We start from the raw sequence: 28,000 nt of genomic DNA, 5'->3' as shown, positions 1-28,000 counted from the left end.
AGATGAATTTGATTAGCATGATCTCGTACAGACTGCTGGATGCGGGTCCTGCATAAGGGTGGAGGAGAGAATGACATAGACGTCATGCCAGGTAAGAATGTAAGCCTGAGAGTGGTATCAAAATTCCTTAATATAAGTAGAAGAGTCAGCAGAGAAGGATCCAATGCGCTTTTCAATCTTATAAAGATCCTGAAGTGGTAAACTATACTACAGAGCAATAGTAACAAAACAGCATGGTACTTGCATCAAAACAGGCTGGTATACCAATGGTACAGAATAGAGGGCACAAAGACTAACCCACAAAATTATAACTACCTTATATTAGACAAAGGTGCCAAAGGCATGCACTGGAGAAAGGATAGCATCCTCAACAAATGGTGCTGGGAAAATGGAAATCCATATGCAACAAAATGAAATTGGATCCCTATCTCTCACCTTGCACAAAAGTTAACTCAAAATGGATCAAGGATCTAGGAATTAAACCAGAGACTCTGCATCTAATAGAAGAAAAAGTAGGCCCTAATCTCCATCACATGGGGCTGGGCCCCAACTTCCTTAATAAGGTGCCTATAGCACACAAATTAAAACCAAGAATCAACAAATTGGTTGGATTCAAACTAAAAAATGTTTTCTCAGCAAAAGAAATAATACATGAGGTGAATAGGGAGCCTGCATCCTGTGAATAAATTTTTACCCCTCACACATCAGATTGAACTCTAATCTCTAGGGTATATAAAGAGCTCAACAAGATAAGCATCAAAAAACCAAATAACCCAATCAATAAATGGGCCAAGGACCTGAACAGACACTTCGCAGAAGAGGATACAAAATCAATCAAGAAATATACGAAAAAACGCTCATCATCTCTAGCAATCAGAGAAATGCAAATTAAAACTACTCTAAGATACCATCTCACTCCAGTAAGAATGGCAGACAAACAACAACAAGTGCTGTTGAGGGTGCTGGGGTGGAAAAAGGTACACTCATACACTGCTGGTGGGATTGCAAATTGGTGCAGCCAATTTGGAAAGCAGTATGGAAATTCCTTGGAAAGCTGGGAATGGAACCACCATTTGACCCAGCTATTCCTCTTCTCGGACTATACCCAAAGGACCTAAAAACAGCATATTACAGGAACAGAGCCACATCAATGTTTATAGCAGCACAATTAACAATAGCTAAACTGTGGTGCCAACCAAGATGTCCTTCAGTGGATGAATGGATAAAAAAATGTGGCATTTATACCCAATGGAATATTACTCAGCACTAAAAAAGAATAAGATCATGGCATTTGCAGAGAAATGGATGGCAGTAGAGCAGATTATGGTAAGTGAAGTTAGCCAATACCACAAAAACAAATGCCGAATGTCTTCTCTGATATAAGGGGAGGGTGACTCAAAATGGGGTAGGGAGGGAGAGAGAGCATGGGAGGAAGATTACCTCTAGATAGGGAATAGGAGTGGGAGGGAAAAAAGGGAGAAGGGGAATAGCATGGATGGTGGAAGGAGACCCTCATCATTATACAAAATACAGGTATGAAGATGTAAATTTGGTGTCAACATACCTTATATACAAACAGAGATATGATAAATTGTGTTATAAAAGTGTATTAAGAATTGTAATGCAAAAAGAAATAAGAGAGCTCATGTAAAATGGCATAATTTGGCGTGAACATACTTTATGTACAGAGTAATGAAAAATTGTGCTTTGAATGGATAATTATGACTGTAATGCATTCCACTATTGTCATGTATGTAAGAAATAAAAATAAATTAAAAAAAAGATTCTGAAGTGAGAATGGGACACGTACTCGGACAATTCTTTGTTGCCAGCCACTTCCTGAGAGGACAAAGGAGTTTTGGGTTAGCTGGTAAGAGGGCCTGGTGGGACCATGTGTGGGCACTGACAGGAGAAGAGAGGAGTGAGTGGGTGGAGAGATCCTTTGAGGGGGGAGAGGGAAGGGTTGTATCAGTAGAAGAGGGGGCAGAGGAATCATGACTGTAGGAGAGAAGGAGAGAGAGGAGGGGGAGAGGAATGAAGGGGGAGGGTTCTGGAGCAGGGGAGGAGGAGCTGTGGTAGCTGGAGGAGGGGAGGGTGCCACTGTGAGAGGGGAGGAGGGAGAGGATTGACCTGGGTAGGGAGGGGGAAGATGGGAAGATGGGACTGAGAGTAGTTCTGGTGGATCTGAGAATGAGGAAGGAGATGGAGAAGAACAACAGGAAAGGGATTTGGGATTTTCCCTAGCAAGGAATACTTGAGCAGTAGAACAGGTAGAGCAGAGAGTAGGATGGGAGCAAATCTCAAAAAGCCTGAACTAAGGGACTTCCCTGTCTGTTGACAGAAATTGACCAAATCAGTGAGGATTTGAAAATCAAAAGTTCCTTCTCGGGGCCATTTTGACCCATGGTCTAACTCACATTGGGCCAGGCCACAGTGGAGTGAAAGACCAGGTGCTTACAGCACAGGTCTTGAGTGAGTCCTAATTTGGCAAAATTGGAATATAGACCACCCAAAGGAGTTTTGGGGTCTAAGGAGGACTCGGTGTTTTCTCTGACCTTCTGGCACCCACGGGGGTGGGTGGGAGCAAAAAAGGACATCCCAAATTCTTATTGTACTCACCTGAGTTACAGATAAGGGTTGGGTGGGAGTTGAAGTGTTCCTGCAACCCACGGGGGGCCCAAATGGATCAGAATGACTCACACAAGGACTGGAAACATCTCCACAGTTCCCAGGGCTTTCAGCAGAACAGGTGGGGGTCTGTGGCATGTGTGTGACTTACAGATAGACCCCCCAAGACTGAGAGGGGCTGGAAAGCCAGGAGAAATGAGGGAATTTACTCCACTCCTGTTGGCCTAGATGAAAGGACAGGAAATAAAGAGCAGCTTAGAAAATTCCTGGTTCATTTGAAGTAGAGGTGGATCTCAACCCCTATGGGTTGAGACGACCTCTCCCTATGGGGAGGGCTGAAAAGCCCTCTCAGGTTTTGGCACCAGATGTGAGGTCAGGCACCAGTGATCAAAAGGAGGCAGATTAAAAGCAGCTGAACAAGGTTTTATTGAGATTTGCTCCTGGGAGACACCCTCCAGTCCAACAGAGCAGGTCCAGGAGAAGAGTGCTCAGGCTCAGCTGGATTGGAATTTTATTGGGCTTAGGGCAAGAAGGGAGGGCTTGGAACAGGAAAGGGAGGGTTGTAGTGTCCCTTGTTCTCCTGGGGTTGGTCAGGGGATCTTGCTGAGATCCATGTCCTTCCAGGATTGGTCAGGAGATCCCACTGATTGACAGGTGGTTATGAGGCACCATCATTGCTTACCTTCACCACCTGATTGTTTGTTCTTTCTTGCACTTGGGTTTACTGGTGCTCTGTTCCCTTAGGCACCTCAAACCACTCACAACACAGTTTGATGGTTAATAATTAGAATGAATTACTGTTTGGTAATCAGGTGTGGTGTGGCTGAAGTAATTTGGTCACTGGGGCATGCCCTTTAATTATGCACTTTTTATGTACATATTTTAATGGGTGCATTATAATTATATACACTAGTGGGATTCACTGTTACATATTCATACGTGTACATGATATGACAATATAATTTGATCAACATCATTCCTCAGTGGATTATATTTTTTCTCTGGCTCCTTGCTTGCTCTTTCTGCCTCCTGGCTGTCTTGAGCTGAACACATTCCTCCACTACACCCTTCTTCCATGATGTTCTGCTCTTCTCAGGCCCAGAGCAATGGAGAAGACTGACCATGGACTGAAGCCATGAACCCAAAATAACTTCTGAAGCCATGAACCCAAAGTAACCTTTTTCTACTCTAAGTTGTTCTTTTCAGATATTTGGTCACAGTGGGAAAAAGCCAACTCATAGAGGAGGAACTGGAAATAAAAATAGAATTCATTACAGATGAATCTAATTTGTTTTATCCTTCAGATCTCAGGGAAAACACCATTCCTCACCAGAGTAATTTTGGTTTTTCCAAGCTTCTTCTTGCCTTGTTGCTGATACTTTTCCTGCTGAAGGAAATCTTACTGTCTGCTTCTTTTACAAGTAAGTATGCCAACTGAGTCAGTAAGCAGTGCCTGCTTTTTATGAATAGAAGCCATTAATTAGATGGGCTGGCATGTAGCTCAGTAGCAAAGCATCTGCCTTGCATTCACAAAGACCTGGGTTTGACCCCCCAGTTCCAAAAAAGACAACAAAACAACAACAACAACAACAACAAAACAACCCACCAAAAAAAAAAAGATTAAAAAAAGAGAAGCTAATCATTAGAAACTCACATTTCACAATAATCCAGGCATTTGAAAAATAAATTTTCTATTGGGGGGGTGGACATGGGTTAGAGTTCCTGAGAATTCATTGGGAATTTTGCTTTTGCAAAAATCATGGAATTTACTATGTTCACTGAGAGAATTTGAAGAGTAGATAAGTGTGTATGGGTTGGTGTTACAGAATAAAATCTATGGGTCATCAGTTCTATATTAGATTCTGTGTGACGACACATCTATATTTCCTTAATAGCACTTGTAAGGCTTGTAATCTTATTTGACTTCACAGACAATGATATTTTTGGATAAGCAGGTGGACATTAAGGGGATGGAAGAAATGTTCCAGGAAGTGTTCCCCAGGGAATTTCCTGCTAATCATTTCTGTATTTCTTGTTGTGAGATCTCAGGAAATGTCAATTTTAACAAATAGGTGGATTTATGTGTATGTTGTATTTCAGAGTTTATCAAGCTTTCAAAAGTCATAAAACTTAGCATATACTAGAGTAGATATTTGATTTATTAATTTGGTCATTTGATAAGTAACAATGGCCATACATATTGTTTGCTAGGCACCGTGTTAGAGAAACCAGAAATAGCCACAGCCACTGGTCTCAAGATATTAATAGAATAGTCAAAATAACCAGTATTTACAACCTGAGATGGGAAGTGTTGTGCAGGCAAGAAGTGAGCACAGAAAGCTGAGATAGGTTTCCTGAAGGAGGAGACATCTACCCCTGTTACTACCAAATGACATAGATACATTATATCTATGTTATTACAACATGGAAAAAATTGGGAGAAATATAAACATGCCTGACTGGGAACATAAAGTGCTATGTGAAAAACTTTGAAATGAAGTTGTAGGTGACAGACTGAAATAGAATTCAGATCCTGAAGAAGGTCATACATTATTATAAAAAATTTTTGATTTTTCCCTAAAGGTTGTATGATAAGATATCCTTTGCTACTTAATAAAGAAGCCTAAAACAGTGAATTGAAACAGCTATTTATTTAGCTCATGCATGTGTGGTTTGGCAATTTAGACTGGTCTCAGTTGGGAGTTTCCTTTGGTCCTAGCTGAACTGATTCATGCATATGATATTGGGGACCAATCACAGGCAACTTGGCTTCTGAAGAAGAGCATGTGAGCTGGAATGAAAGAAGCAATTTTACCATATTTCTCTCAATATTCATCAGGCTAGCCTGGGTTGGTGCTACAGAATGAAATCTATGGATCATCAGTTCTATATTAGATTCTGTCTCAGAACACATCTGTGTTTCCTTAATAGCATTTATAAGGCTAGTCTTATTTAACTTCACAGACACTGATATTTTTAGATGAACTGCTTACAGACTTCCATTTTAGAGGGTGAAAGGAAACAAGGCACATCAAAGTTTCAATTTGGAATTATCCTGGTTGCCTCATTCTATTGGTGAAATGGAGTCTTAAAGGCAGCTCATATGCTATTAGTGAAGAAATACACCCTACTTCTTGATTGGAGAAGCTACAAAGTCACATTTCAAAGGGGTGTAAATACAAGAAGGGTGGAACAATGAGGCCAGTTTTGCAGTGTGTCAGTCATGTGGAGCCATTGCAGAATTTTGGGCAGGGATTTGACATAGTCAAATTTGACTTAAGGAGGCATGCTTTTACTGAGGTGTGGAAATGGATTTAGGGGGACAAAGGTGAAGGTAAGGAGAGGCATTATTTTCTAAAAAATGGACAGAAGTAGACAACATTGTGTTAAGTGAGATAAACCAGACTGAGAAAGTCATTGGTTGAGTGTTTTCTGTCATATATGATAATTTAGGAGCAAAAAGAGAAAAAGGGGTCAGGTCTCATGAAAATTGAGGGAAAGGTAGTAGAGTAGAGGCTGGCGACCAGGGTGACAGAAGAGGGAAAGAATTGGGGAGGTACTGGGAAATGAAATTGACCAAATAATGTTATGTGCGTTTATGACTATGTAACAGTGCATCCTATAATTATGTATAATGCACCAAAGATGCTAATTCATCTTCCCATTGGAAAACATTGAGAGCCTCATTTAAGGATAGTGTTAGTGAAGAAAGAGAAGACAGGTAGCTGTCTTTTTGAAGGGTAAAGAAGTTATGATCATGGAGGCCAAGGCTTGATGAATATTGGAGATTAAAGGACCCAGAGATGTTAAGTGTGAATATAATTTTCTGACCTTGTAAACTCAGCAATGAAGAAGTTGTTCCAAGGCATAGGCAGTTTAGGATGAATAGTGGGTTTGTTTTGAGAGATGATTATTTACATTTTGGGCACAATGTGTTAACACAGAATGTACATGTCCAGTGGGAGGCATATTTGCCTGGATTTTAGGAGAGAGAGGTCTGGAATTTTGGAAGTCACTTATAAAATTATAACAAGTCCTACATGGGAATATATGCTATCACTCCAGAAGAGGACTTTAAACAAGAAGTTAGGATTAGGAAAGAAATCTTGGACATGCTACATTTTTTTAAAAGGTGAATGGAGGAAGAGAGGTGAAGGAAGAAGATAAGAAGCAGCAGTAACAAAGGTGAGGCAGGAACAGGAAAAAACAGTGTACTAGGAGCTAAGGTGGAAGACCTGGGTTAAAGATTGCAAGAGGCCATTAGAAAATGACTAATAAGTGGTCCTAGAAAATTACTGATGATCCATTTCAAGGATGATTTTAATGAAATGATGGATGCCAATCCTGAATGAAGTGGATCAAGAAATAAATAGGAGGTTAGAGGGAAAGATGAGATTTAATTTCTTGCAGTAGTGTTTATTAACCCAGGGCCTCATATATTCTAGGCAAGTACTGTGAAACTGAGATACTACTGCAGCCTAGAAAATCCAATTTCTAGAGGTGGGGGTGAGTGAGCTCTAAATTGGGGATACATACAAAAGAGATGAAGAACAATGTCCTCTGATCAATCTTTAAGATCACCTAGAATTGGTTAAAATTAGCAAATTCTTCCTTCCCCCAAAGTCCTAGGTTGTGTATTTCCTTAAATAACTTCCACTCCCATCCCACAAAATTTAGCCTTTGTTTGAATCTTGGGTTACCTCTGGAAGGAGACTATGGATAACATCCTTCAGATCCCATTATGATGGAACTTTCATATCTTCTTCCAATTCCTCCTCTTTCAGCTATTCCTGGAGGTATCTAATATTTCCAAAGTAGTAGGATTAGGATTCCATTGACTGGGGGGTCATGGGGAAACTTTTTCTATGAGGCTCTGTCCAATTGAGTAATTGGACATGTGTAGATTTTGTCCATAGAATGCAAGAAAGCAATGTAAAGAACAATGACCTAATGCTACCAAAATGATTGGTTTTATTCTATTTTCCAGCTTTCTTTCAAAAAATTTCAGCTGCTTGAAGACAAAAATTATAAAAGATTTATCAAAGAAATGATTCACACAAATTTGAAGTGTGTAAGAATCAATTCAACCATGGAAGGTAAAATTTCATGTGCCTAGAATTCAGTTGCTGACTGTAGTATGTAAGTGTCACAAATCAGTCTTTATAATTTTCAGGTAGAACACACTAAGAAGTGGAGTCTCTTGGTCATTCTAAGCTACAGGTGTAGAATCATAGAATCTAACATTCTTTATTTATTATTCATTTATTTATTTCTATGTGGTGCTGATGATCAAACCCAGTGCCTCACATATATGAGGCAGGTGCTGTACCACTGAGCTATAGCCCCAGCCCAGAATCTCACATTCTTATATGGATATTTAAAGTTGTTCATGTGTAGCTGGATTTGGAAAAAGGATATGTTGTTACTGTATTTCTTCAGACTGTTCTTCTTTCTGAGGTGTCTGCAAGGCTAGTGTTTTTCTCACATGTCAAAAAATTTGATAAAAATGAAGATGAATATATTATTGTGAATGTGAATTTTTTTACCTTTAAATAGGGTGTTTAAAAAACATTTTTAAATTGACAGAAAAATTGAGCAGATAATATTAAAAGATTGTATTTTAAGCCTACCTTTCACACCCAGTGCCCATTATTATTAAGCTATTCCTAAGTAAGGGCATTTTTTTACAACAAATGAACCAATATTCATGATTTTCTTCCCTTTGATAGTAAGAATTGAAATCAGGTTTTCACACATGCTAGGCACATCTCTATCATGAGCCACTTCCTTAGCCCAACATTCTTGATTTTCCCAATTTTTAACTCATTCTTTTTCTATACTATAATCCTGTGCAGTCCTCCACATTCCATTTGTTTATCATATCTCTTTAGTTTCCTCTTTGCTATGATATTTCTTCAGATCTTTCTTGTTAGATGACTCTGGCAACTTAGGGGAATACCATTCTATATATTATTGGTTGTCCATGTATCTGAAGTTTTTCTAGTGCTTATAGGGAGATTATTTGTTTTTGGGAGGAAGTCACAGATAAAAAATGCTATTCATCACATTAGTTCCAGGTATATATTATCAAAGTGAATGTTGACTACTGATGCTGAACTTGATCACTGAAGTGGTATTTGTCAGGTTTCTCACTGTGAAGCTACTTTTCCCTCTCCTATTTCCACACTGTACAGTTCATAAGGAGGTTGCTACATGCAGCTAATGTTTTATGATGGAGGAGTTATGCTCCCATTTTTAGGGTGGTGTATTATGTTAGTGCTCTCCAGAGGAACAGAAGCCATATGAATATGAATATTTATTTTAAGAACTTGACTCATGGAAATGTGGGGGCTTGATAAGTCCAAAATTTGATCTGGGTAACTTTTCTGCTGAAGACTCAGGAAGGAGTGGCAGATGGAAGCCAAAGCATGTCTGCTAAGCTTTTAAAATGTCATTATATTTTTCAGTGATAAAATTTCCATTTTTTACATCTTCTGTTTTTTTGTTGAGTCTACTTTTTTGTGTTTTTCTTTTTTTAATTAAATTATTTTTTCATCCTAGTTTGTTATACATGATGGCATAATGTAATTCATTTCATATTACACAGAGAGAGCACAATTTTTCAAGTCACTGATTGCATATAAAGTATTTTCTCACCATTCTTGTCTTCATACATGTATTTAGGGTAGTGATGTCTAACTCATCCACCATCATTCCTACCCCACTGCCCCCTCCTTCCCCTCCCTCCCCTTTGCCCTATCTAAAGTTCCTTCATTATTCCCATGCTCTCCCCCACCCACTCATTGCCATTATGAGTCAGCATACCTTTGCTTCTTTTGGGGGGAAGGTGGTTTGTGTTGGGTACTGGAGATTGAATCTTGGCTGCCAAACCCCTGAGCCACATTCCAGCTCCCCCCCATCTTTTATTTTTTTTTTTTTAAGTTTGACACAGGGCTTCTCTAAGTTACTTAGGGCTTTTCCTTTGTTTCAAGATTGTTTGTATCTTCTTGTTGAAGCATTTTTATCATGGTTGCTTTAAAACTTTGTCAGATAATTGTAACATTTTTGTTTCTTGTTTTTTTTTTTTTCTACAGCTACTGATTATCACGTTTTTTACTAAAATTGAGAACTTCCCGGTCCTTGGTATGATTAATTTTTTTTGTTGAAACATAGATATTTCTATTTTGAGGTTTTGGGGTTTAGTTTTTTTTTAAACATTAATATTTTAGCTGCTTTTTTTTTCCTGATACCAGTTCAGCAGATGAAGAGGTCTTGACACATTATTGCCTGTTTGAGGCAACTTGGCTCCTTGGCACCTGAGGAAAGTGGGCTCCTCCTTATATCTGAGTGAACATGGGAGCTGCTACTTTCATGCTGTTTCCCTTAGTCTGTAAATTTAATAATACAAGCATTTAAAAATACACTTTCATATAACACACATATTTGCCCTTCTTGCCTACAAAGGAAAAGTCTGGAGCTATTGCCCAGAGAATTGGAAGTCATTTAGTTCCAGTTGCTACTTTTTTTCTACTGATGCAAAATCTTGGAAGGAGAGTCAGGAGAACTGCTCTAGAATGGCAGCCCATCTGGTGGTGATCAACAGCAAGGAAGAGCAGGTACTTTCTAAGAGACAATGGAGTCATGAGCCTGTCTGACTTTTGTACATGTCTTTGCTAAGAAGGGATATTGATGCTGTGGTAGAAGACTTTCCATAAGACAGATAGGAGAGGCTCCCTCAGCCTTCCCATTCTACACCTTGTACCTTCTTTAGTGTAACTAACCTACCCCCAGGGATATTGTGGCATTCAACACTTAAGACCTGGGGGTTTAGTGGAAGGATGAAAATATTTCTCCCTATAATAGAAGTTGGTTATTTCAATATATAACTGTTTTCTTTATGATCAACTGCTTAACAGAAAGGAGAATTAAATTCAATGGATAAAGTTAAATCAAGAGACTCACAATCGGCAATCAGGAATGAAATTTTAAGAATTTGTGAATTGCTGGTTGTTGTGGTACATGCTTGTAATCCCATAGGCTTGGGAGGCTGAGGCAGGAGGATCTCAAGTTCAAAGCAATCCTCCACAATGTAGCTTGCTAAGCAATTTAGCAAGACCCTGTCCCTAATTGAAATATAGGAAATTGTGCTTGAGGACTGGGGTTCTGGCTCAATGGTAGAGTGCTCGCTTAGCATGTATGAGGCCCTGGATTCAATCCTGAGAACCATATAAAAATAAAATAAAGATATTATGTCCATCTGAAACCAAAAAATAAATATTAAAAGAAAAAGAAATGGTAGGGATGTGTCTCATTGGTTAAGCACTCCTGGGTTCAATTTTGGGTATCAAAAGGAAAAAAAAAATCCATGATATAATGAAAGTAAATTGATTAAATTCTTTTTTTTTTAAATTTATTTATTTATTTATTTTTTTCATCTTCCATACATTTGATTCAAATGAGTTATGCATTTCCATTTTTACCCCAAATACAGATTGCAGGATCACATCAGTTACACATTCACATTGTTTACATACTACCATATTAGTGACTGTTGTATTCTGCTGACTTTCCTATCCCCTACTATCCCCCCTCCCCTCCCCTCTCATCGTCCCTCTCTACCTCATCTGTTGTTGTTCCGTTCTCTCCCTTCCCCCCCCTTTACCCTCACAACCTTGTATATGTGATTTCGTATAAAAATGAGGGTTTCCTTCCGTTTCCATGCAATTTCCCTTCTCTCTCCCTTTCCCTCCCATCACTCATCTCAGTTTAATGTTAATATTTTCCTCATGCTCTTTCCCTCTGTTCAGTTCTTAGTTGCTCTCTTTAAATCAAAGAAGACATTTGGCATTTGTTTTTTAAGGATTGGCTAGCTTCACTTAGCATAATCTGCTCTAATGCCATCCATTTCCCTGCAAATTCAATGATTTTGTCATTTTTTAGTGCTGCATAATACTCCATTGTGTATAGATGCCACGTTTTTTTTTATCCATTCATCTATTGAAGGGCATCTAGGTTGGTTCCACAGTCTGGCTATTGTGAATTGTGCTGCTATGAACATGGATGTGGCAGTATCCCTATAGCATGCTCTTTTAAGGTCCTCAGGGAATAGTCCGAGGAGGGCGATAGCTGGGTCAAATGGTGGTTCCATTCCCAGCTTTCCCAGGAATCTCCATACTGCTTTCCATATTGACCGCACCATTTTGCAGTCCCACCAGCAATGTACAGGTGTACCCTTTTCCCCACATCCTCCCAGCACTTATTGTTGTTTGACTTCCTAATGGCTGCCAATCTTACTGGAGTGAGATGGTATCTTAGGGTGGTTTTGATTTGCATTTCTCTGATTGCTAGAAAAGGTGAGCATTTTTTCATGTACTTATTAATTGACTGTATGTCTTCTTCTGAGAAGTGTCTGTTCAGGTCCTTGGCCCATTTGTTGATTGGGTTATTTGTTATCTTATTGTTTAATTTTTTTAGTTCTTTGTATATTCTGGAAATTAGGGCTCTATCTGAAGTGTGAGGAGTAAAGATTTGTTCCCAGGATGTAGGCTCCCTATTTACTTCTCTTATTGTTTCTCTTGCTGAGAAAAAACTTTTTAGTTTAAGTAAGTCCCATTTGTTTATTCTTGTTATTAACTCTTGGGCTATGGGCGTCCTATTAAGGAATTTGGAGCCTGACCCCACAATATGTAGATCGGAGCCAACTTTTTCTTCTATCAGGTGCAGGGTCTCTGCTTTGATATCAAGCTCCTTGATCCATTTTGAGTTAACTTTTGTGCATGGTGAGAGAAAGGGATTCAGTTTCATTTTGTTGCATATGGATTTCCAATTTTCCCAGCACCATTTGTTGAAGATGCTATCCTTCCTCCATTGCATGTTTTTAGCCCCTTTATCAAATATAAGAAATTTGTAATTTTGTGGATTGGTTTCTGTGTCCTCTATTCTGTACCATTGATCCACCTGCCTGTTTTGGTACCAGTGCCACGCTGTTTTTGTTACTATTGCTTTGTAGTACAGTTTGAACTCTGGTATCGCTATACCTCCAGATTCACACTTCCTGCTTAGTATTGTTTTTGCTATTCTGGGTCTTTTGTTATTCCATATGAATTTCATGATTGCTTTATCTATTTCTACAAAAAATGCCATTGGGATTTTGATTGGCATCGCATTAAACCTGTAGAGAAGTTTGGGTAATATCGCCATTTTGATAATGTTAGTTCTACCTATCCATGAACAGGGTACATTTTTCCATCTTCTCAGATCTTCTTCTATCTCTCTCTTTAGGGTTCTGTAGTTTTCATTGTATAAATCTTTCACCTCTTTTGTTAGGTTGATTCCCAAGTATCTTATTTTCTTTGAGGATATTGTGAATGGGGTGGTTTTCCTCATTTCCATTTCAGAAGTTTTGTTGCTGATATACAGGAATGCCTTTGATTTATGCGTGTTCATTTTATATCCTGCCACTTTGCTGAATTCATTTATTAACTCTAGCAGTTTCTTTGTAGACCCTTTTGGGTCTGTTAAGTATATTATCATGTCATCCGCAAATAGCGATAATTTAAGTTCTTCTTTTCCTATTTTTATGCCTTTAATTTCTTTTGTCTGTCTAATTGCTCTGGCTAGTATTTCAAGAACTAAGTTGAATAGAAGTGGTGATAGAGGGCATCCCTGTCTAGTTCCAGATTTTAGAGGGAATGCCTTCAGTTTTTCTCCATTTAGAATGATGTTAGCCTGAGGCTTAGCATAGATTGCTTTTACAATGTTGAGATAAGTTCCTGTTATCCCTAGTTTTTCTAGCGTTTTGAACATAAAGGGATGCTGTACTTTGTCGAATGCTTTTTCTGCATCTATCGAGATGATCATATGGTTCTTATCTTTAAGTCTATTGATGTGGTGAATAACATTTATTGATTTCCGTATATTGAACCAGCCTTGCATCCCAGGGATGAATCCTACTTGATCATGGTGCACAATTTTTTGATATGCTTTTGCATTCGATTCGCCAGGATTTTATTGAGAATTTTTGCATCTAAGTTCATTAGAGATATTGGTCTATAGTTTTCTTTCTTTGAAGTGTCTTTGTCTGGTTTTGGGATCAGGGTTATGTTGGCCTCATAGAATGAATTTGGAAGAGCTCCTTCTTTTTCTATTTCTTGAAATAGCTTGAAAAGTATTGGTATTAATTCTTCTTTGAAGGTTTTGTAAAATTCTGCTGTATACCCATCCGGTCCTGGGTTTTTCTTAGTTGGTAGTCTTTTGATGGCCTCTTCAATTTCTTCTTTTGTTATTGGTCCTTTTAAATCGTGTGTGTCTTCCTGACTCAATCTGGGCAGATCATATGACTTAAGAAATTTATCGATATCTTCACTATCTTCTATTTTATTGGAATATAGAGTTTCAAAATACTTTTTAATTATCTTCTGTATTTCTGTAGTGTCTGTTGTGATATTGCCTTTTTCATCCCGTATGTTAGTAATTTGCGTTCTCTCTCTTCTTCTCTTCGTTAGCGTGGCTAAGGGTCTGTCGATCTTATTTATTTTTTCAAAGAACCAACTTTTAGTTTTATCAATTTTTTCAATGGTTTTTTTTGTTTCAATTTTGTTGATTTCCGCTCTGATTTTATTTATTTCTTGTCTTCTGCTATATTTGCTGTTGTTTTGCTCTTCCTTTTCTAAGGTTTTAAGATGTAGTGTGAGTTCATTTATTTGTTGTTTTTTTCTTTTTTTGAGGAATGAACTCCAGGAAATGAATTTCCCTCTTAAAACTGCTTTCATTGTGTCCCATAGATTCCAGTATGTGGTGTCTGTATTGTCGTTTAACTCTAGGAATTTTTTGATTTCCTCCTTTATATCTTCTGTAACCCTTTGATCATTCAGTAACATATTGTTCATTTTCCAGGTGATGCAGGATTTTTCCTTCCTTCTTTTATCATTAATTTCCAGTTTCATTCCATTATGGTCAGATATGGTGCATGGTATTATCTCCACACCTTTATATTTACTGAGAGTCGCCCTATGGCATAATATATGGTCTATCTTTGAGTAGGATCCATGTGCTGCTGAGAAGAATGTGTATCCACTTGATGATGGTTGATATATTCTATATATGTCAGTTAAGTCTAGGTTATTGATTACGTTATTAAGTTTTATAGTTTCTTGTTCAGCTTTTGTCTAGAGGATCTGTCCAATGGCGAGAGTGGTGTGTTGAAGTCCCCCATAATTATTGTGTTGTGGTCTATTTGACTCTTGAACTTGAGGAGAGTTTGTTTTATGAACGTTGCAGCACCATTGTTTGGTGCATATAAATTGATAATTGTTATGTCTTGATGGTGGATGGTTCCTTTTAACAGTATATAGTGTCCTTCTTTATCCCTTTTGATTACCTTAGGTTTGAAGTTGACTTTATTCGATATGATAATGGCCACTCCTGCTTGCTTCTGATGGCCATGTGAGTGGTATGATTTTTCCCAACCTTTCACCTTCAGTCTGTGAATGTCTTTTCCTATCATATGAGTCTCCTGAAGGCAGCATATTGTTGGATTTGTTTTTTTAATCCAGGTTACTAGCCTATGTCTCTTGATTGGTGAATTTAAGCCATTAACATTTAAGGTTACAATTGAAATATGGTTTGTACTTCCAGTCATGTTTATTTATTTATTTATTTTAGATTGGCTAGTTTTCCCTCTTTGGTTATTTTTCTTCCCCTTTACTGAGATACCTCCCACTGTTAGTTTTGGGCGCTATTTTTCAGTTCCTCTTCTTGTAATATTTTGCTCAAAATGCTTTGCAGTGCTGGTTTTCTGGCTGTGAATTCTTTTAGCTTTTGTTTATCATGAAATATTTTAATTTCATTGTCAAATATGAAGCTTAGTTTTGCTGGATACAGTATTCTTGGTTGGAATCCATTATTTTTCAGTGTTTGAAATACGTTGTTCCAGGATCTTCTCGCTTTCAAAGTCTGTGATGAAAAATAAGTCGTTAACCTAATTGGTTTACCCCTAAATGTAATCTGCCTCCTTTCTCTCGTAGCTTTTAGTATTCTCTCCTTGTCCTGTATGTTAGCTATCTTCATGATTATGTGTCTTGGAGTTGGTCTATTATGGTTTTGGATGTTTGGGGTCCTGTAAGCTTCCAGGATTTGGCAATCCATTCCATCTTTCATCTCTGGGAAGTTTTCTAGTATTATCTCCCTTAGTAAGCCATCCATTCCTTTGGACTGATTCTCTGTGCCTTCTTTTATCCCAATGACTCTCAAATTTGGTCTTTTGATAAGATCCCATATCTCTTGGGTAGATTGCTCGTGGGATTTCAGCATCTTTTCTGTGTTAACTATATTCTTTTCAAGTTGATAAACTTTGTCTTCATTATCTGATGTTCTGACTTCTACTTGATCTAGTCTGTTTGTAATATTCTCATTAGCGCTTTTAATCTGATTTACGGTTTCTTGCATTTCTATGATTACAACTTGATTTTTTTTTTAACACCTCTATCTCCTGATAAAGCTCATTCTTTACTGATTGAATTTGTGTGGTTAGTTCCTCTTCAAAATATACTTTCAATGCTTGGATTTGCTGTCTCGTGTCTTCTCTTAACATTCCGTTCCATCTGAATTAGGTATGCCTTGATTTCTTTCCCTGTCCATGTTTCTGTTTCTGCTATGTCCTCCTGTATATTTAGATTGTCCTGCATTGTTTGTAACCCCTTTTTCCCTTGTTTTTTCATATTGTTCACGTTGCTTTCCAGCTCTGTTTGACTGCTTTGTAACTGCTTTCTCCTATACATTTGTTTTGGCTTTGTATATCTCTGTTGTCTCTCTTTTGTGTTGGGAGATTATGCCTAGAAATGTTGGGCTTTGTTGTACTTTAAAGCTGATTCATTCAATTCATATAAGGCTTCTAGGTTCTGTATGCATATAATGATTTGCTGTTTGTTCTTAGGTCTATATGTTTAGGTTGGGTGCTCTGGTGGTACGATGGTTAGTATGTCTTGGCTACTTTAGAAGATTGCTCCACTGAAGGTGGATACTACCGGGCAATTGGATCAGGGTGTTGTTAGTAGCTAGGTTTTTGGGAGTCTTATAGACAGCCTCGAGATATTCACCTATTTGCATTTAGACAATTACACGCAATGGAAGATGTAATGCTTGGGATGAGAGTTGGGGGGTAGGGGAATCAAGGTGCTGTTAAAAAGAAAAAAGGATGGAGGGAGAGATAGATTATAGGGGAATGAAAAGAACAAAAAAACTTGAAATGGGATTGAAAGAGATATGGAGTAGGGGGGAAAGGATCAGGGAGAGAATAAGGAGAGAGAGAAAAAAAATATCGGCAGCAGCAACCACCACCACCACCACCACAACAACAACAACAACAAAAATTAAAGTCTTGGAGATCCACCTTCTTCTCCTCCAGTAGGCAGAGCTGTGCCCTCCAAGCGGAGGGTCTGCTCTGTACCTGCTGAGAGCTATCTCTGTAGGGCGTCTCCTGGGAGTCTCTCAGACTTGTCAGTCCAGAGCCATTTCACTTCTCCAGCTCTTAACCCCCTTCCTCCTGTCAGCCTGCCAGCCAGGTCCTGTTCCCCAGAAGTGATTCTCCAGAGGTCTAGTTACACTTGCAGCCCCACCGCGTGTCCCTTTTAAGGCCCAGTGCTGTGGTAAACTGGCGGCTAAGACCCTGATGGTCACCGCTGGTGATATGGGGGCCTTGGGGTCTGGGATCCCCTCTGCTTCCCTACGGACACGACCCCTGAGAAGTCAATGAAGTTTCCTGGCTGCCTGTATCAGTATGGGAAGTCACACACCTGCTAAAGTGGATTCTGCTGTGCTGGGAAGGAATTCTGCCGGCCGAACTCCGATGACGTCACCTCTCTGCTATGGCGGGCCCCAGGCTCATTGCCGGAGTGTCCGAGGGGAGGGGTGGAACTGGTCCGGCCCGGTTTGCCTCAGCTCCTGGCTTGTGGGGGTTTGGCTAAAGACTTCTTCCTGCCAAGCTGTGTCTTGGCATCTAGCAGGACCCATTCACATTGGCTGCGGGCAGGTGGACAGATCTGCAGCTGTGCCCGCGGTGCGCGGACTGTGGAAGGTGAATCTGGAACTCCGCGTCTAGTGGCAGGGTCCCGCTTGTCCGGGTCACACAGACGCTTTAAAAAAATCCTAGTAGCTCCCGGGCGGTCTCTCTTCAATGGAATTTTGCTAGGAGAATCTCCGTTGGTAGGATCCAAGAGTTATCCTTGCGACTTTATGACCCCATCACTGGGAGTGCAGTGAAAGTGCAACCTCTCTGCCCGCCGCCATGTTGGATCTCCTGATTAAATTCTTAAGAATTTTCTTTTTTGGTATTTGTATCTTTTTTTAAATTTATTTTATTTTATTTTATTTTTTTCATCTTTCATACATTTGATTCAAGTGAGTTATGCACTTCCATTTTTACCCCAAATACAAATTGCAGAATCACATCAGTTACACATTCACAATGTTTACATAATGCCATATTAGTGACTGTTGTATTCTGCTGCCTTTCCTATCCTCTACTATCCCCCCTCCCCCCCCTCCCATCTTCCCTCTCTACCTCATCTGTTGTTGTTCAGTTCTCTCCCTTCCCCCCCTTTCCCCTCACAACCTCATATATGTGATTTCGTATAAAGATGAGGTTTTCCTTCCGTTTCCATGCAATTTCCCTTCTCTCTCCCTTTCCCTCCCATCACTCATCTCAGTTTAATGTTAATCTTTTCCTCATGCTCTTTCCCCCTGTTCAATTCTTAGTTGCTCTCCTTAAATCAAAGAAGACATTTGGCATTTGTTTTTTAAGGATTGGCTAGCTTCACTTAGCATAATCTGCTCTAATGCCATCCATTTCCCTGCAAAATCCATGATTTTGTCATTTTTTAGTGCTGCATAATACTCCATTGTGTATAGATGCCACATTTTTTTTTATCCATTCATCTATTGAAGGGCATCTAGGTTGGTTCCACAGTCTAGCTATTGTGAATTGTGCTGCTATGATCATTGATGTGGCAGTAACCCTATAGTATGCTCTTTTAAGGTCCTCAGGGAATAGTCCGAGGAGGGCGATAGCTGGGTCAAATGGTGGTTCCATTCCCAGCTTTCCCAGGAATAAGAATTTTCTCATGTGCAACTTTGAAGAATATTTTCTCAGTGAAGAAAAGAGGGAAGTTGAATTTGAGATGATAATTCATTATGATTGTAGGTAAGAATTGCTTTCATATTTAATAAAATTAAGATAAAATAAAATCACATATGATGTCTTTGATCCTGTTGTTCTCAACGATCTGATGTTCTCAGGTCCCCATCTGGTTATTCCTGAACAATCTCCTTTTGTTTTCATTTCTGTGTGACCATAAAGAGTTCAGTTGAAAAATCACACTGTACCTTTAAATAAGTATAATTATTAGTTGTGAGTAAAATCTTTAAAAATATGTAAAGAAGATGAAAATGTTAACTCTACCAATTTTATCATTATATACTGTGTATATGTATCAAATTATCATGTTACCTGATAGATTTTAAAATTCAAACAAGAAAGAAGAAATAAATCACCAAAATTCTGCAAAACATATTTTTATTGGTGAATCATATTTACACATGATAGTGGACTTCATTCTGTTACATTAATACTAGTACATAGCATGATTTGGCAAATTAAAAAAAAACCCCTCAGTTCAGGCTGAGTATCTAAAGCCTATGACTTCTTTTCCTTTTCTTTTCCTTTAGGATTTCCTCACTCAGAATTTGGATAAAAATGCTGCTTATTTTGTGGGGCTATCAGATCCAGAGGGTCAAGGACACTGGCAATGGGTTGATCAGACCCCATACAAACAAAGTGCCACGTGAGTACAGAATTAGATAAAGGAATCCTGGGTCCTGGGTCATGCAGGAAGTTTAGAGTGTTCCAGCATCAGTTCTGAAACTAAAACAGCTCACTCTTGTCCTGTTGCACACACAGTTAATCAATTTTATTACCTCATGAAATTATTACAGAACCCAAGGGACATACATTATTTTTCCTATTATAGAACTGAGGAAATTGAGTTTGGAGAGTACAGATAGTTCAGCTAAGGTCACCCAACAATAGTATTTCAAACCAGGTGGATTCTACTTTGCTTTTAAAAACTCTATTTATTCTCTATGTTTAAAAATCATGGTTCCATTCCCAGCTTTCCCAGGAATCTCCATACTGCTTTCCAAATTGGCCGCACCAATTTGCAGTCCCACCAGCAATGTACAAGTGTACCCTTTTCCCCACATCCTCGCCAGCACTTGTTGTTGTTTGACTTCATAATGGCTGCCAATCTTACTGGAGTGAGATGGTATCTTAGGGTGGTTTTGATTTGCATTTCTCTGACTGCTAGAGATGGTGAGCATTTTTTCATGTACTTATTGATTGATTGTATGTCCTCCTCTGAGAAGTGTCTGTTCAGGTCCTTGGCCCATTTGTTGATAGGATTATTTGTTATCTTATTCTTTAATTTTTTGAGTTCTTTGTATATTCTGGAAATTAGGGCTCTATCTGAACTGTGAGGAGTAAAGATTTGTTCCCAGGATGTAGGTTCCCTATTTACCTCTCTTATTGTTTCTCTTGCTGAGAAAAAACTTTTTAGTTTAAGTAAGTCCCATTTGTTTATTCTTGTATTTAACTCTTGTGCTATGGGCGTCCTATTAAGGAATTTGGAGCCCGACCCCACAATATGTAGATCGGAGCCAACTTTTTCTTCTATCAGGTGCAGAGTCTCTGATTTGATATCAAGTCCTTTGATCCATTTTGAATTAACTTTTGTGCATGGCGAGAGAAAGGGGTTCAGCTTCATTTTGTTGCATATGGATTTCCAGTTTTCCCAGCACCATTTATTGAAGATGCTATCCTTTCTCCATTGCATGCTTTTAGCGCCTTTATCTATTCCCTGAGGACCTTAAAAGAGCATACTATAGGGATACTGCCACATCAATGATCATAGCAGCACAATTCACAATAGCTAGACTCTGGAATTAACCTAGATGCCCTTCAATAGATGAATGGATAAAAAAAATGTGGCATTTATACACAATGGAGTATTACGCAGCACTAAAAAATGACAAAATCATGGATTTTGCAGAGAAATGGATGGCATTAGAGCAGATTATGCTAAGTGAAGCTAGCCAATCCTTAAAAAAGAAATGCCAAATGTCTTCTTTGATATAAAGAGAGCAACTAAGAACAGAACAGGGAAGAAGAGCATGAGGAAAAGACTACATTAAACAGAGAGGAGTGGGGGGAGAGAAAGGGAGAGAGAAGGGAAACTGTATGGAAATGGAAGGAGACCCTCATTATTACACAAAATTACATATAAGAGTTTGTGAGGGGAAAGGGAAAAAAAAACAAGGGAGAGAATTAAGCAACAGCAGATGGGGTAGAGAGGGAAGATGAGAGGGAAGGGGAGTGGGGATAGTAGGGTTTAGGAAAGGTAGCAGAATACAACAGTCATTAATATGGTAATATGTAAAAATGTGGATGTGTAACCGATGTGATTCTGCAACTTGTATTTGGGGTAACAATGAGAGTTCGTAACCCACTTGAATCAAAAGTATGAAAGATGATATGTCATGAGCTTTGTAATGTTTTGAACAACCAATAAAAAAATGAAATATTACTCAAACTTTCAAAAATCCTAAAAAAAATAAAAATCATGGTTTTAAATATTATTGCATATTATTATGATTTAATAGTTCTCATAAAGCAAAAATCCTACATTTGGATACTATTACAATATTTCATATTTATGTAATCTTTAAAGGCATTTAAATACATTAGTATACTTCTATCTTTGATCCTTATATCTTCTTTGTGAAATATTTAGTGCTGTTACTCTGGTCCAGTTTTTAGATAGGCAAGCTGAGAATCTAAGAAATTAAATTATTTGACCTAGAAAACAGGAATAAGTAGAAGATCTAGAGATTTAATTGGTTCTTCAGACTTCAAAATCATCTCATTAAAAAAGGAAAAAAAGTCTATATTGATACACGGGACCATGGTGACTTCCCTTTATCATATAAGAATGCCCCATGGATTGACAGTCCCCTGGCAACAGGGCCTTTGTGTAGACCATTTTGGTCAAATGCTTAGGGCAATAAGGTATGAGAAAATATGAGTGATGAGGGCACAATTTTCTAGATAAATGCCAGAGGTGTTTGTGGAGGATAAACTGCATGAGAATTGGGAAGGGTTAGTCTTGCGCATATCTGACCCTGACTTCCACAAAGTTCCACCCCAGCCTGTGGCCCCATAACTGTCCCTAATCCTTTTAAAAGTCATTTTGGAAGAATAATTTCATCCTTTTTCTCTGTTTCAGATTCTGGCTTCCAGGTGAGCCAACTCACAGTGAAGAGCCTTGTGTTATAGTAAATCATCTCCGTGCATCATTGCAGTGGGGCTGGAATGATGCACTTTGTAAAAATCGTGACCGATCAGTTTGTGAAATGATGAAGATCTACTTATGAATCAACACTTTCCATGGACATGTTTTTGGATTTGCATTCATTATTCTAGAGCTAGCTCATGAGTTCTTCTTTATGAAAGACATTCCATAGACTTTTAGGTATATGGTCAACTATTCCACTTTTGAGGAAATATTAGTGCTGCATATGGAATTCATCAGTTTACTTCCTACAGAGCACCTAACATAATTATTGTAGGGGACTTTTACTTTATGTACAATGAGTTTACTCCATATTATTTCTGTACTATAATGATGGTACAGAATTTTCTTTTTTTTCTTTTTTTATTGGTTGTTCAAAATATTACAAAGCTCTTGACATATCATATTTCATACATTAGATTCAAGTGGGTTATGAACTCCCATTTTTACCCCAAATACAGATTGCAGAATCACATCGGTTACACATCCACATTTTTACATAATGCCCTATTAGTAACTGTTGTATTCTGCTACCTTTTCTATCCTCTACTATCCTCCCTCCCCTCCCCTCTCCTCCCATCTTCTCTCTCTACTCCATCTACTGTAATTCATTTCCCTCCTTGTTTATTTTCCCCTTCCCCTCACAACTTCTTATATGTAATTTTCTATAACATTGAGGGTCTCCCTCCATTTCCATGCAATTTCCCTTTTCTCTCCCTTTCCCTCCCACCTCATGTCTCTGATTAATGTTAATCTGTTCTTCCTGCTCTTCCTCCCTGCTCTGTTCTTAGTTGCTCTCCTTATATCAAAGAAGACATTTGGTATTTGTTTTTTAGGGATTGGCTAGCTTCACTAAGCATAATCTGCTCTAATGCCATCCATTTCCCTGCAAATTCCATGATTTTGTCATTTTTTAGTGCTGCGTAATACTCCATGGTGTATAAATGCCACATTTTTTTTTAATCCATTCATCTATTGAAGGGCATCTTGGTTGGTTCCACAGTCTAGCAATTGTGAATTGTGCTGCTATGGACATCGATGTGGCAGTATCCCTGTAGTACGCTCTTTTAAGGTCTTCAGGGAATAGACCGAGAAGGGCAATAGCTGGGTCAAATGATGGTTCCATTCCCAACTTTCCCAGGAATCTCCATACTGCTTTCCAAATTGGCTGCACCAATTTGTACTCCCATCAGCAATGTACCAGAGTACCCTTTTCCCCACATCCTTGCCAGCACTTGTTGTTGTTTGACTTCAGAATGGCTGCCAATCTTACTGGAGTGAGATGGTATCTTAGGGTGGTTTTGATTTGCATTTCTCTGACTGCTAAAGATGGTGACCATTTTTTTATGTACTTGTTGATTGATTGTATGTCCTCCTCTGAGAAGTGTCTGTTCAGGTCCTTGGCCCATTTATTGATTCGGTTATTTGTTATATTATTGTCTAATTTTTTGAGTTCTTTGTATACTCTGGATATTAGAGCTCTATCTGAAGTGTGAGGAGTAAAAATTTGTTCCCATGATGTAGGCTCCATATTTACCTCTCTTATTGTTTCTCTTGCTGAGAAAAAACTTTTCAGTTTAAGTAAGTCCCATTTGTTGATTCTTGTTATTAACTGTTGTGCTATGGGTGTCCTATTAAGGAATTTGGAGCCCGACCCCACAATATGTAGATCGGAGCCAACTTTTTCTTCTGTCAGGTGCAGAGTCTCTGATTTGATATCTAATTCCTTGATCCACTTTGAGTTAACTTTTGTGCATGGCGAGAGGAGGGGATTCAGTTTCATTTTGTTGCATATGGATTTCCAGTTTTCCCAACACCATTTGTTGAAGATGCTATCCTTCCTCCATTGCATACTTTTAGCTCCTTTATCAAATATAAGATAGTTGTGGCTTTGTGGATTAGTCTCTGTGTCCTCTATTCTGTACCATTGGTCCACCCGCCTGTTTTGGTACCAGTACCATGCTGTTTTTGTTTCAATTGCTCTGTAATATAGTTTGAAATCTGGTATTGCTATGCCACCTGATTCACACTTCCTGCTTATAATTGCTTTTGCTATTCTGGGTCTTTTATTTTTCCATATGAATTTCATGATTGCTTTCTCTATTTCTACAAGAAATGCCGTTGGGATTTTGATTGGCATTGCATTAAATCTATAAAGAACTTTTGGTAATATCGCCATTTTGATGATGTTAGTTCTGCCTATCCATGAACAGGGTATATTTTTCCATCTTCTAAGATCTTCTTCTATTTCTCTCTTTAGGGTTCTGTAGTTTTCATTGTGTAAGTCTTTCACCTCTTTTGTTAGGTTGATTCCCAAGTACTTTGTTTTTTTTGAGGATATTGTGAATGGAGTGTTTTTCCTCATTTCCAATTCAGAAGTTTTGTCGCTGCTATACAGAAATGCCTTTGATTTATGCGTGTTGATTTTATATCCTGCCACTTTGCTGAATTCATTTATTAATTCTAGTAGTTTTTTTGTAGACCCTTTTGGGTCTTCTAGGTATAGAATCATGTCATCTGCAAGCAGTGATAATTTAAGTTCTTTTCCATTTTTTATGCCTTTAATTTCTTTAGTCTGTCTAATTGCTCTGGCCAGTGTTTTGAGAACTATATTGAATAGAAGTGGTGATAGAGGGCATCCCTGTCTTGTTCCAGATTTTAGAGGGAATGCCTTCAGTTTTTCTCCATTCAGAATGATGCTAGCCTGAGGCTTAGCATAGATAGCTTTTACAATGTCAAGGAAAGTTCCTGTTATCCCTAGTTTTTCTAATGTTTTGAACATAAAGGGATGCTGTACTTTGTCGAATGCTTTTTCTGGGTCTATCGAGATGATCATATGTTTCTTATCTTTAAGTCTATTGATGTGGTGAATAACATTTATTGATTTCTGTATATTGAACCAACCTTGCATCCCAGGGATGAATCCTACTTGATCATGGTGCACAATTTTTTTGATGTGCCTTTGTATTCGATTCGCCAGAATTTTATTGAGGATTTTTGCATCTAGGTTCATCAGAGATATTGGTCTGTAGTTTTCTTTCTTTGAGGTTTCTTTGTCTGGTTTTGGAATCAGGGTTATGTTGGCCTCATAGAATGAATTTGGCAACGCTCCCTCTTTTTCTATTTCCTGAAATAACTTGAAAAGTATTGGTATTAATTCTTCTTTAAAGGTTTTGTAAAACTCCGCTGAATACCCATCTGGTCCTGGGCTTTTCTTGGTTGGTAGTCTTTTGATTGCTTCTTCAATCTCATCCATTGATATTGGTCTGTTCAAATTGTGTGTATCCTCTTGACTCAGTCTGGGCAAATCATAGGATTTAAGAAATTTATCAATGTCTTCACTCTCTTCTATTTTTTTGGAATATAGGTTTTCAAAATAATTTCTAATTGTCTTCTGTATTTCTGTAGCATCTGTTGTGATCTTCCCTTTTTCATCCTGTATGTTAGTAATTTGAGTTCTCTCTCTTCTTCTCTTCGTTAGCATGGCTAAGGGTCTGTCGATCTTATTTATTTTTTTGAAGAACCAACTTTTAGTTTTGTCAATTTTTTCAATAGTTTCTTTTGTTTCAATTTCGTTGATTTCCGCTCTGATTTTAATTATTTCTTGCCTTCTGCTACATTTGCTGTTGTTTTGCTCTTCCTTTTCTAGGGCTTTGAGATGAAGTGTGAGCTCATTTATTTGTTGGTTTTTCCTTTTTTTGAGGAATGACCTCCAGGCGATGAATTTCCCTCTTAAAACTGCTTTCATTGTGTCCCATAGATTCCTATATGTTGTATCTGTATTTTCATTTATCTCTAAGAATTTTTTGATTTCCTCCTTTATGTCTTCTGTAACCCATTGATCATTCAGTAACATATTGTTCATTTTCCATGTGATGTAGGGTTTTTCCTTCCTTCTTTTATCATTGATTTCCAGTTTCATTCTATTATGATCAGATAAAATACATGGTATTGTCTCCACCCCTTTATATTTACTGAGGGTTGCCCTATGGCATAATATATGGTCTATTTTTGAGAAGGATCCATGTGCTGCTGAGAAAAAAGTATATCCACTTGCTGATGGTTGATATATTCTATATATGTCAGTTAAGTCTAGGTCATTGATTGTGATATTGAGCTCTATAGTCTCTTTATTCAACTTTTTTTGGAGGATTTGTCCAATGGTGAGAGAGGTGTGTTGAAGTCATCCATAATTATTGTGTTGTGGTCTATTTGATTCTTGAACTTGAAGAGAATTTGTTTTATAAACGTTGCATATATTATTTGGTGCATAAATATTGATAATTGTTATGTCTTGTTGGTGAATGGTCCCTTTTAACAGTATATAATGTCCTTCCTTATCCCTTTTGATTAACTTAGTCTTGAAGTTGATTTTATTCGATATGAGGATGGCCACCCCTGCTTGCTTCAGAGGACTGCTGAGTTACTGTTTTACTCCTATAAATTTATTTGATGCTTGGGAGGAAAGATATTAGAAGGGAAGGGAAGAAGTCACTAAAGAGAATGAGGGTAGGCAAGTAGAACTCAAGAAAGGGGAAATAAAAAAAATTGTAAAGAGATGAAAAGACAAAAAAAATAGAAAATAGGGGAAGAAAGAAATTTTTTTAAAAGATATTAATGATAATAAAAAAATGAAAGTTAAAATTAAAAAAATAATAATAAAAATTTAAAAAGGTTAAAAAAATTAAAAACATAAAAAAATTAAAGAAGAGCTACCACAAAAAAGAAAATGAAAATGAAAGAAATGAGAGAAAAAACCCAAATTAAAAAAAATAACAACAACAATAATAATAATAATAAATGCAGTCATAGAGTTCGATTTACTTCTCTTCCAGTAGGTGGAGCTGTGCCCACTGGTTCAAGCTTCTCCTCTCAATAGGTGGGAACTGTGCAGCAGCTCTTCCTCCCAGACTGGGCGGGTCTCCAATCCTGAGTGTCTAGGGCCTTCTCTTGTGTTTCCTTGAGCCAGGCCCCACTCACCTGTGACTCTCACCACAATACTGGCTACACGCCAGGTCTGCGGCTCCTGGGAGCCCTGTTTTCATTAGCGCCTGGGCACACTCTCTGTGTTTGCCTCCCTCAGACCCTAAATTTGTAGAGCTTGGGGCTGAGAACCCCCAGTGAATTTGCTTACCTTCTGGTAGCCACGCCCCTGGTATCTGGTGCAAGAGACCTCAGTTGTCAGCCCTGGTGGTAGCGGTAGCTGGGAGTCCCACGCCGCCGCGACTCCCTCGCCGCCGGGACTCCGGCTCCACTCCTGATTCTCTCGGTCTGGCTATCGTGCTCACAGGAGAGCTGGGAGGGGCACTTAAGTTTTCCCCGCTGTTCTATAGCTGAAAGAGCTGCGATCAGTCAAAAACAGAGATGATGACGTCAGCTCTCCAAGATGGTGGCCGCTGGCTTCCTCTGTGGTCTGACCGATGTGGAGAACTGAATTGGATGGCTTCCTTCCCCGTCTCAAGCCCAGAATTCAGCTCTGAGTATAGTATTTGCACAGCTGGCGGGAGCCTGCAGAATCCGTAGCGCTGTATCTTTATGTTGTTATCTCGTCGTTTCCCAGTGAGCGCTGCAGACTCTGGCCGCGGGGCACTTTGCTGAATAAGCAGCTTGACCTTCCCTGCGGACAAATCTCTCGTGTTTGAGCCCCAGTAGCTGGTCCTTATGCGATGGAAATCCTTCCTCTAGGTTTCGGAGCACCCCAATTTTGCTGGAAATTCCTAACAAGCTAGCTTTTAGCCTTTCTACCTTGTCATTTTCCTGCTCAGAGACGCGGTACACGGGGGTGCTGCACTCCCTTTGCCGCCATCTTCCCCCCTTCCAGAATTTTCAAAAGGTACATTTTACTCAAAATGCCTTTGCCTGTCTCAGTAAAGAGAGTAATTGAACAGGAGTGAAAAATTTTATCCTGTGTCTAGCCAGTGCTGGAACTCTTCTCTTCACTCTACCTTGTGTTTTATGAATGTGTTTTTTAC

At 38.6% G+C, this 28,000-nt stretch overlaps 1 protein-coding gene across 1 annotated transcript; it reads left to right on the top strand.

The window, feature by feature from the left end:
- Positions 1 to 39: 39 nt before the first annotated feature.
- LOC143398333 (C-type lectin domain family 4 member A-like) lies at positions 40 to 22,110 on the top strand. Its single transcript, XM_076855315.1, has 7 exons — positions 40 to 91; positions 3,933 to 4,036; positions 4,477 to 4,494; positions 7,616 to 7,724; positions 10,093 to 10,244; positions 19,351 to 19,466; positions 21,963 to 22,110. Exons 1-7 carry the CDS (start codon positions 40 to 42, stop codon positions 22,108 to 22,110), a joined length of 699 nt encoding a protein of 232 aa, XP_076711430.1.
- Positions 22,111 to 28,000: the final 5,890 nt, after the last annotated feature.

The sequence above is a fragment of the Callospermophilus lateralis genome, chromosome 4, assembly GCF_048772815.1.
Source record: "Callospermophilus lateralis isolate mCalLat2 chromosome 4, mCalLat2.hap1, whole genome shotgun sequence".
Taxonomy (NCBI): domain Eukaryota; kingdom Metazoa; phylum Chordata; class Mammalia; order Rodentia; family Sciuridae; genus Callospermophilus; species Callospermophilus lateralis.
The sequence above is the reverse complement of the archived record's forward strand: the minus strand, read 5'-3'. Positions and strand labels throughout refer to the sequence as shown.

Excerpts from the sequence above, each read along its gene's own strand:
- LOC143398333 (XM_076855315.1), top strand. The coding sequence starts at position 40 with ATGCGGGTCCTGCATAAGGGTGGAGGAGAGAATGACATAGACGTCATG. Across the intron at positions 10,245-19,350 it reads TCAACAGCAAGGAAGAGCAG|GATTTCCTCACTCAGAATTT; the intron begins GTACTTTCTAAG and ends CTTTTCCTTTAG. Across the intron at positions 19,467-21,962 it reads CCATACAAACAAAGTGCCAC|ATTCTGGCTTCCAGGTGAGC; the intron begins GTGAGTACAGAA and ends TCTCTGTTTCAG.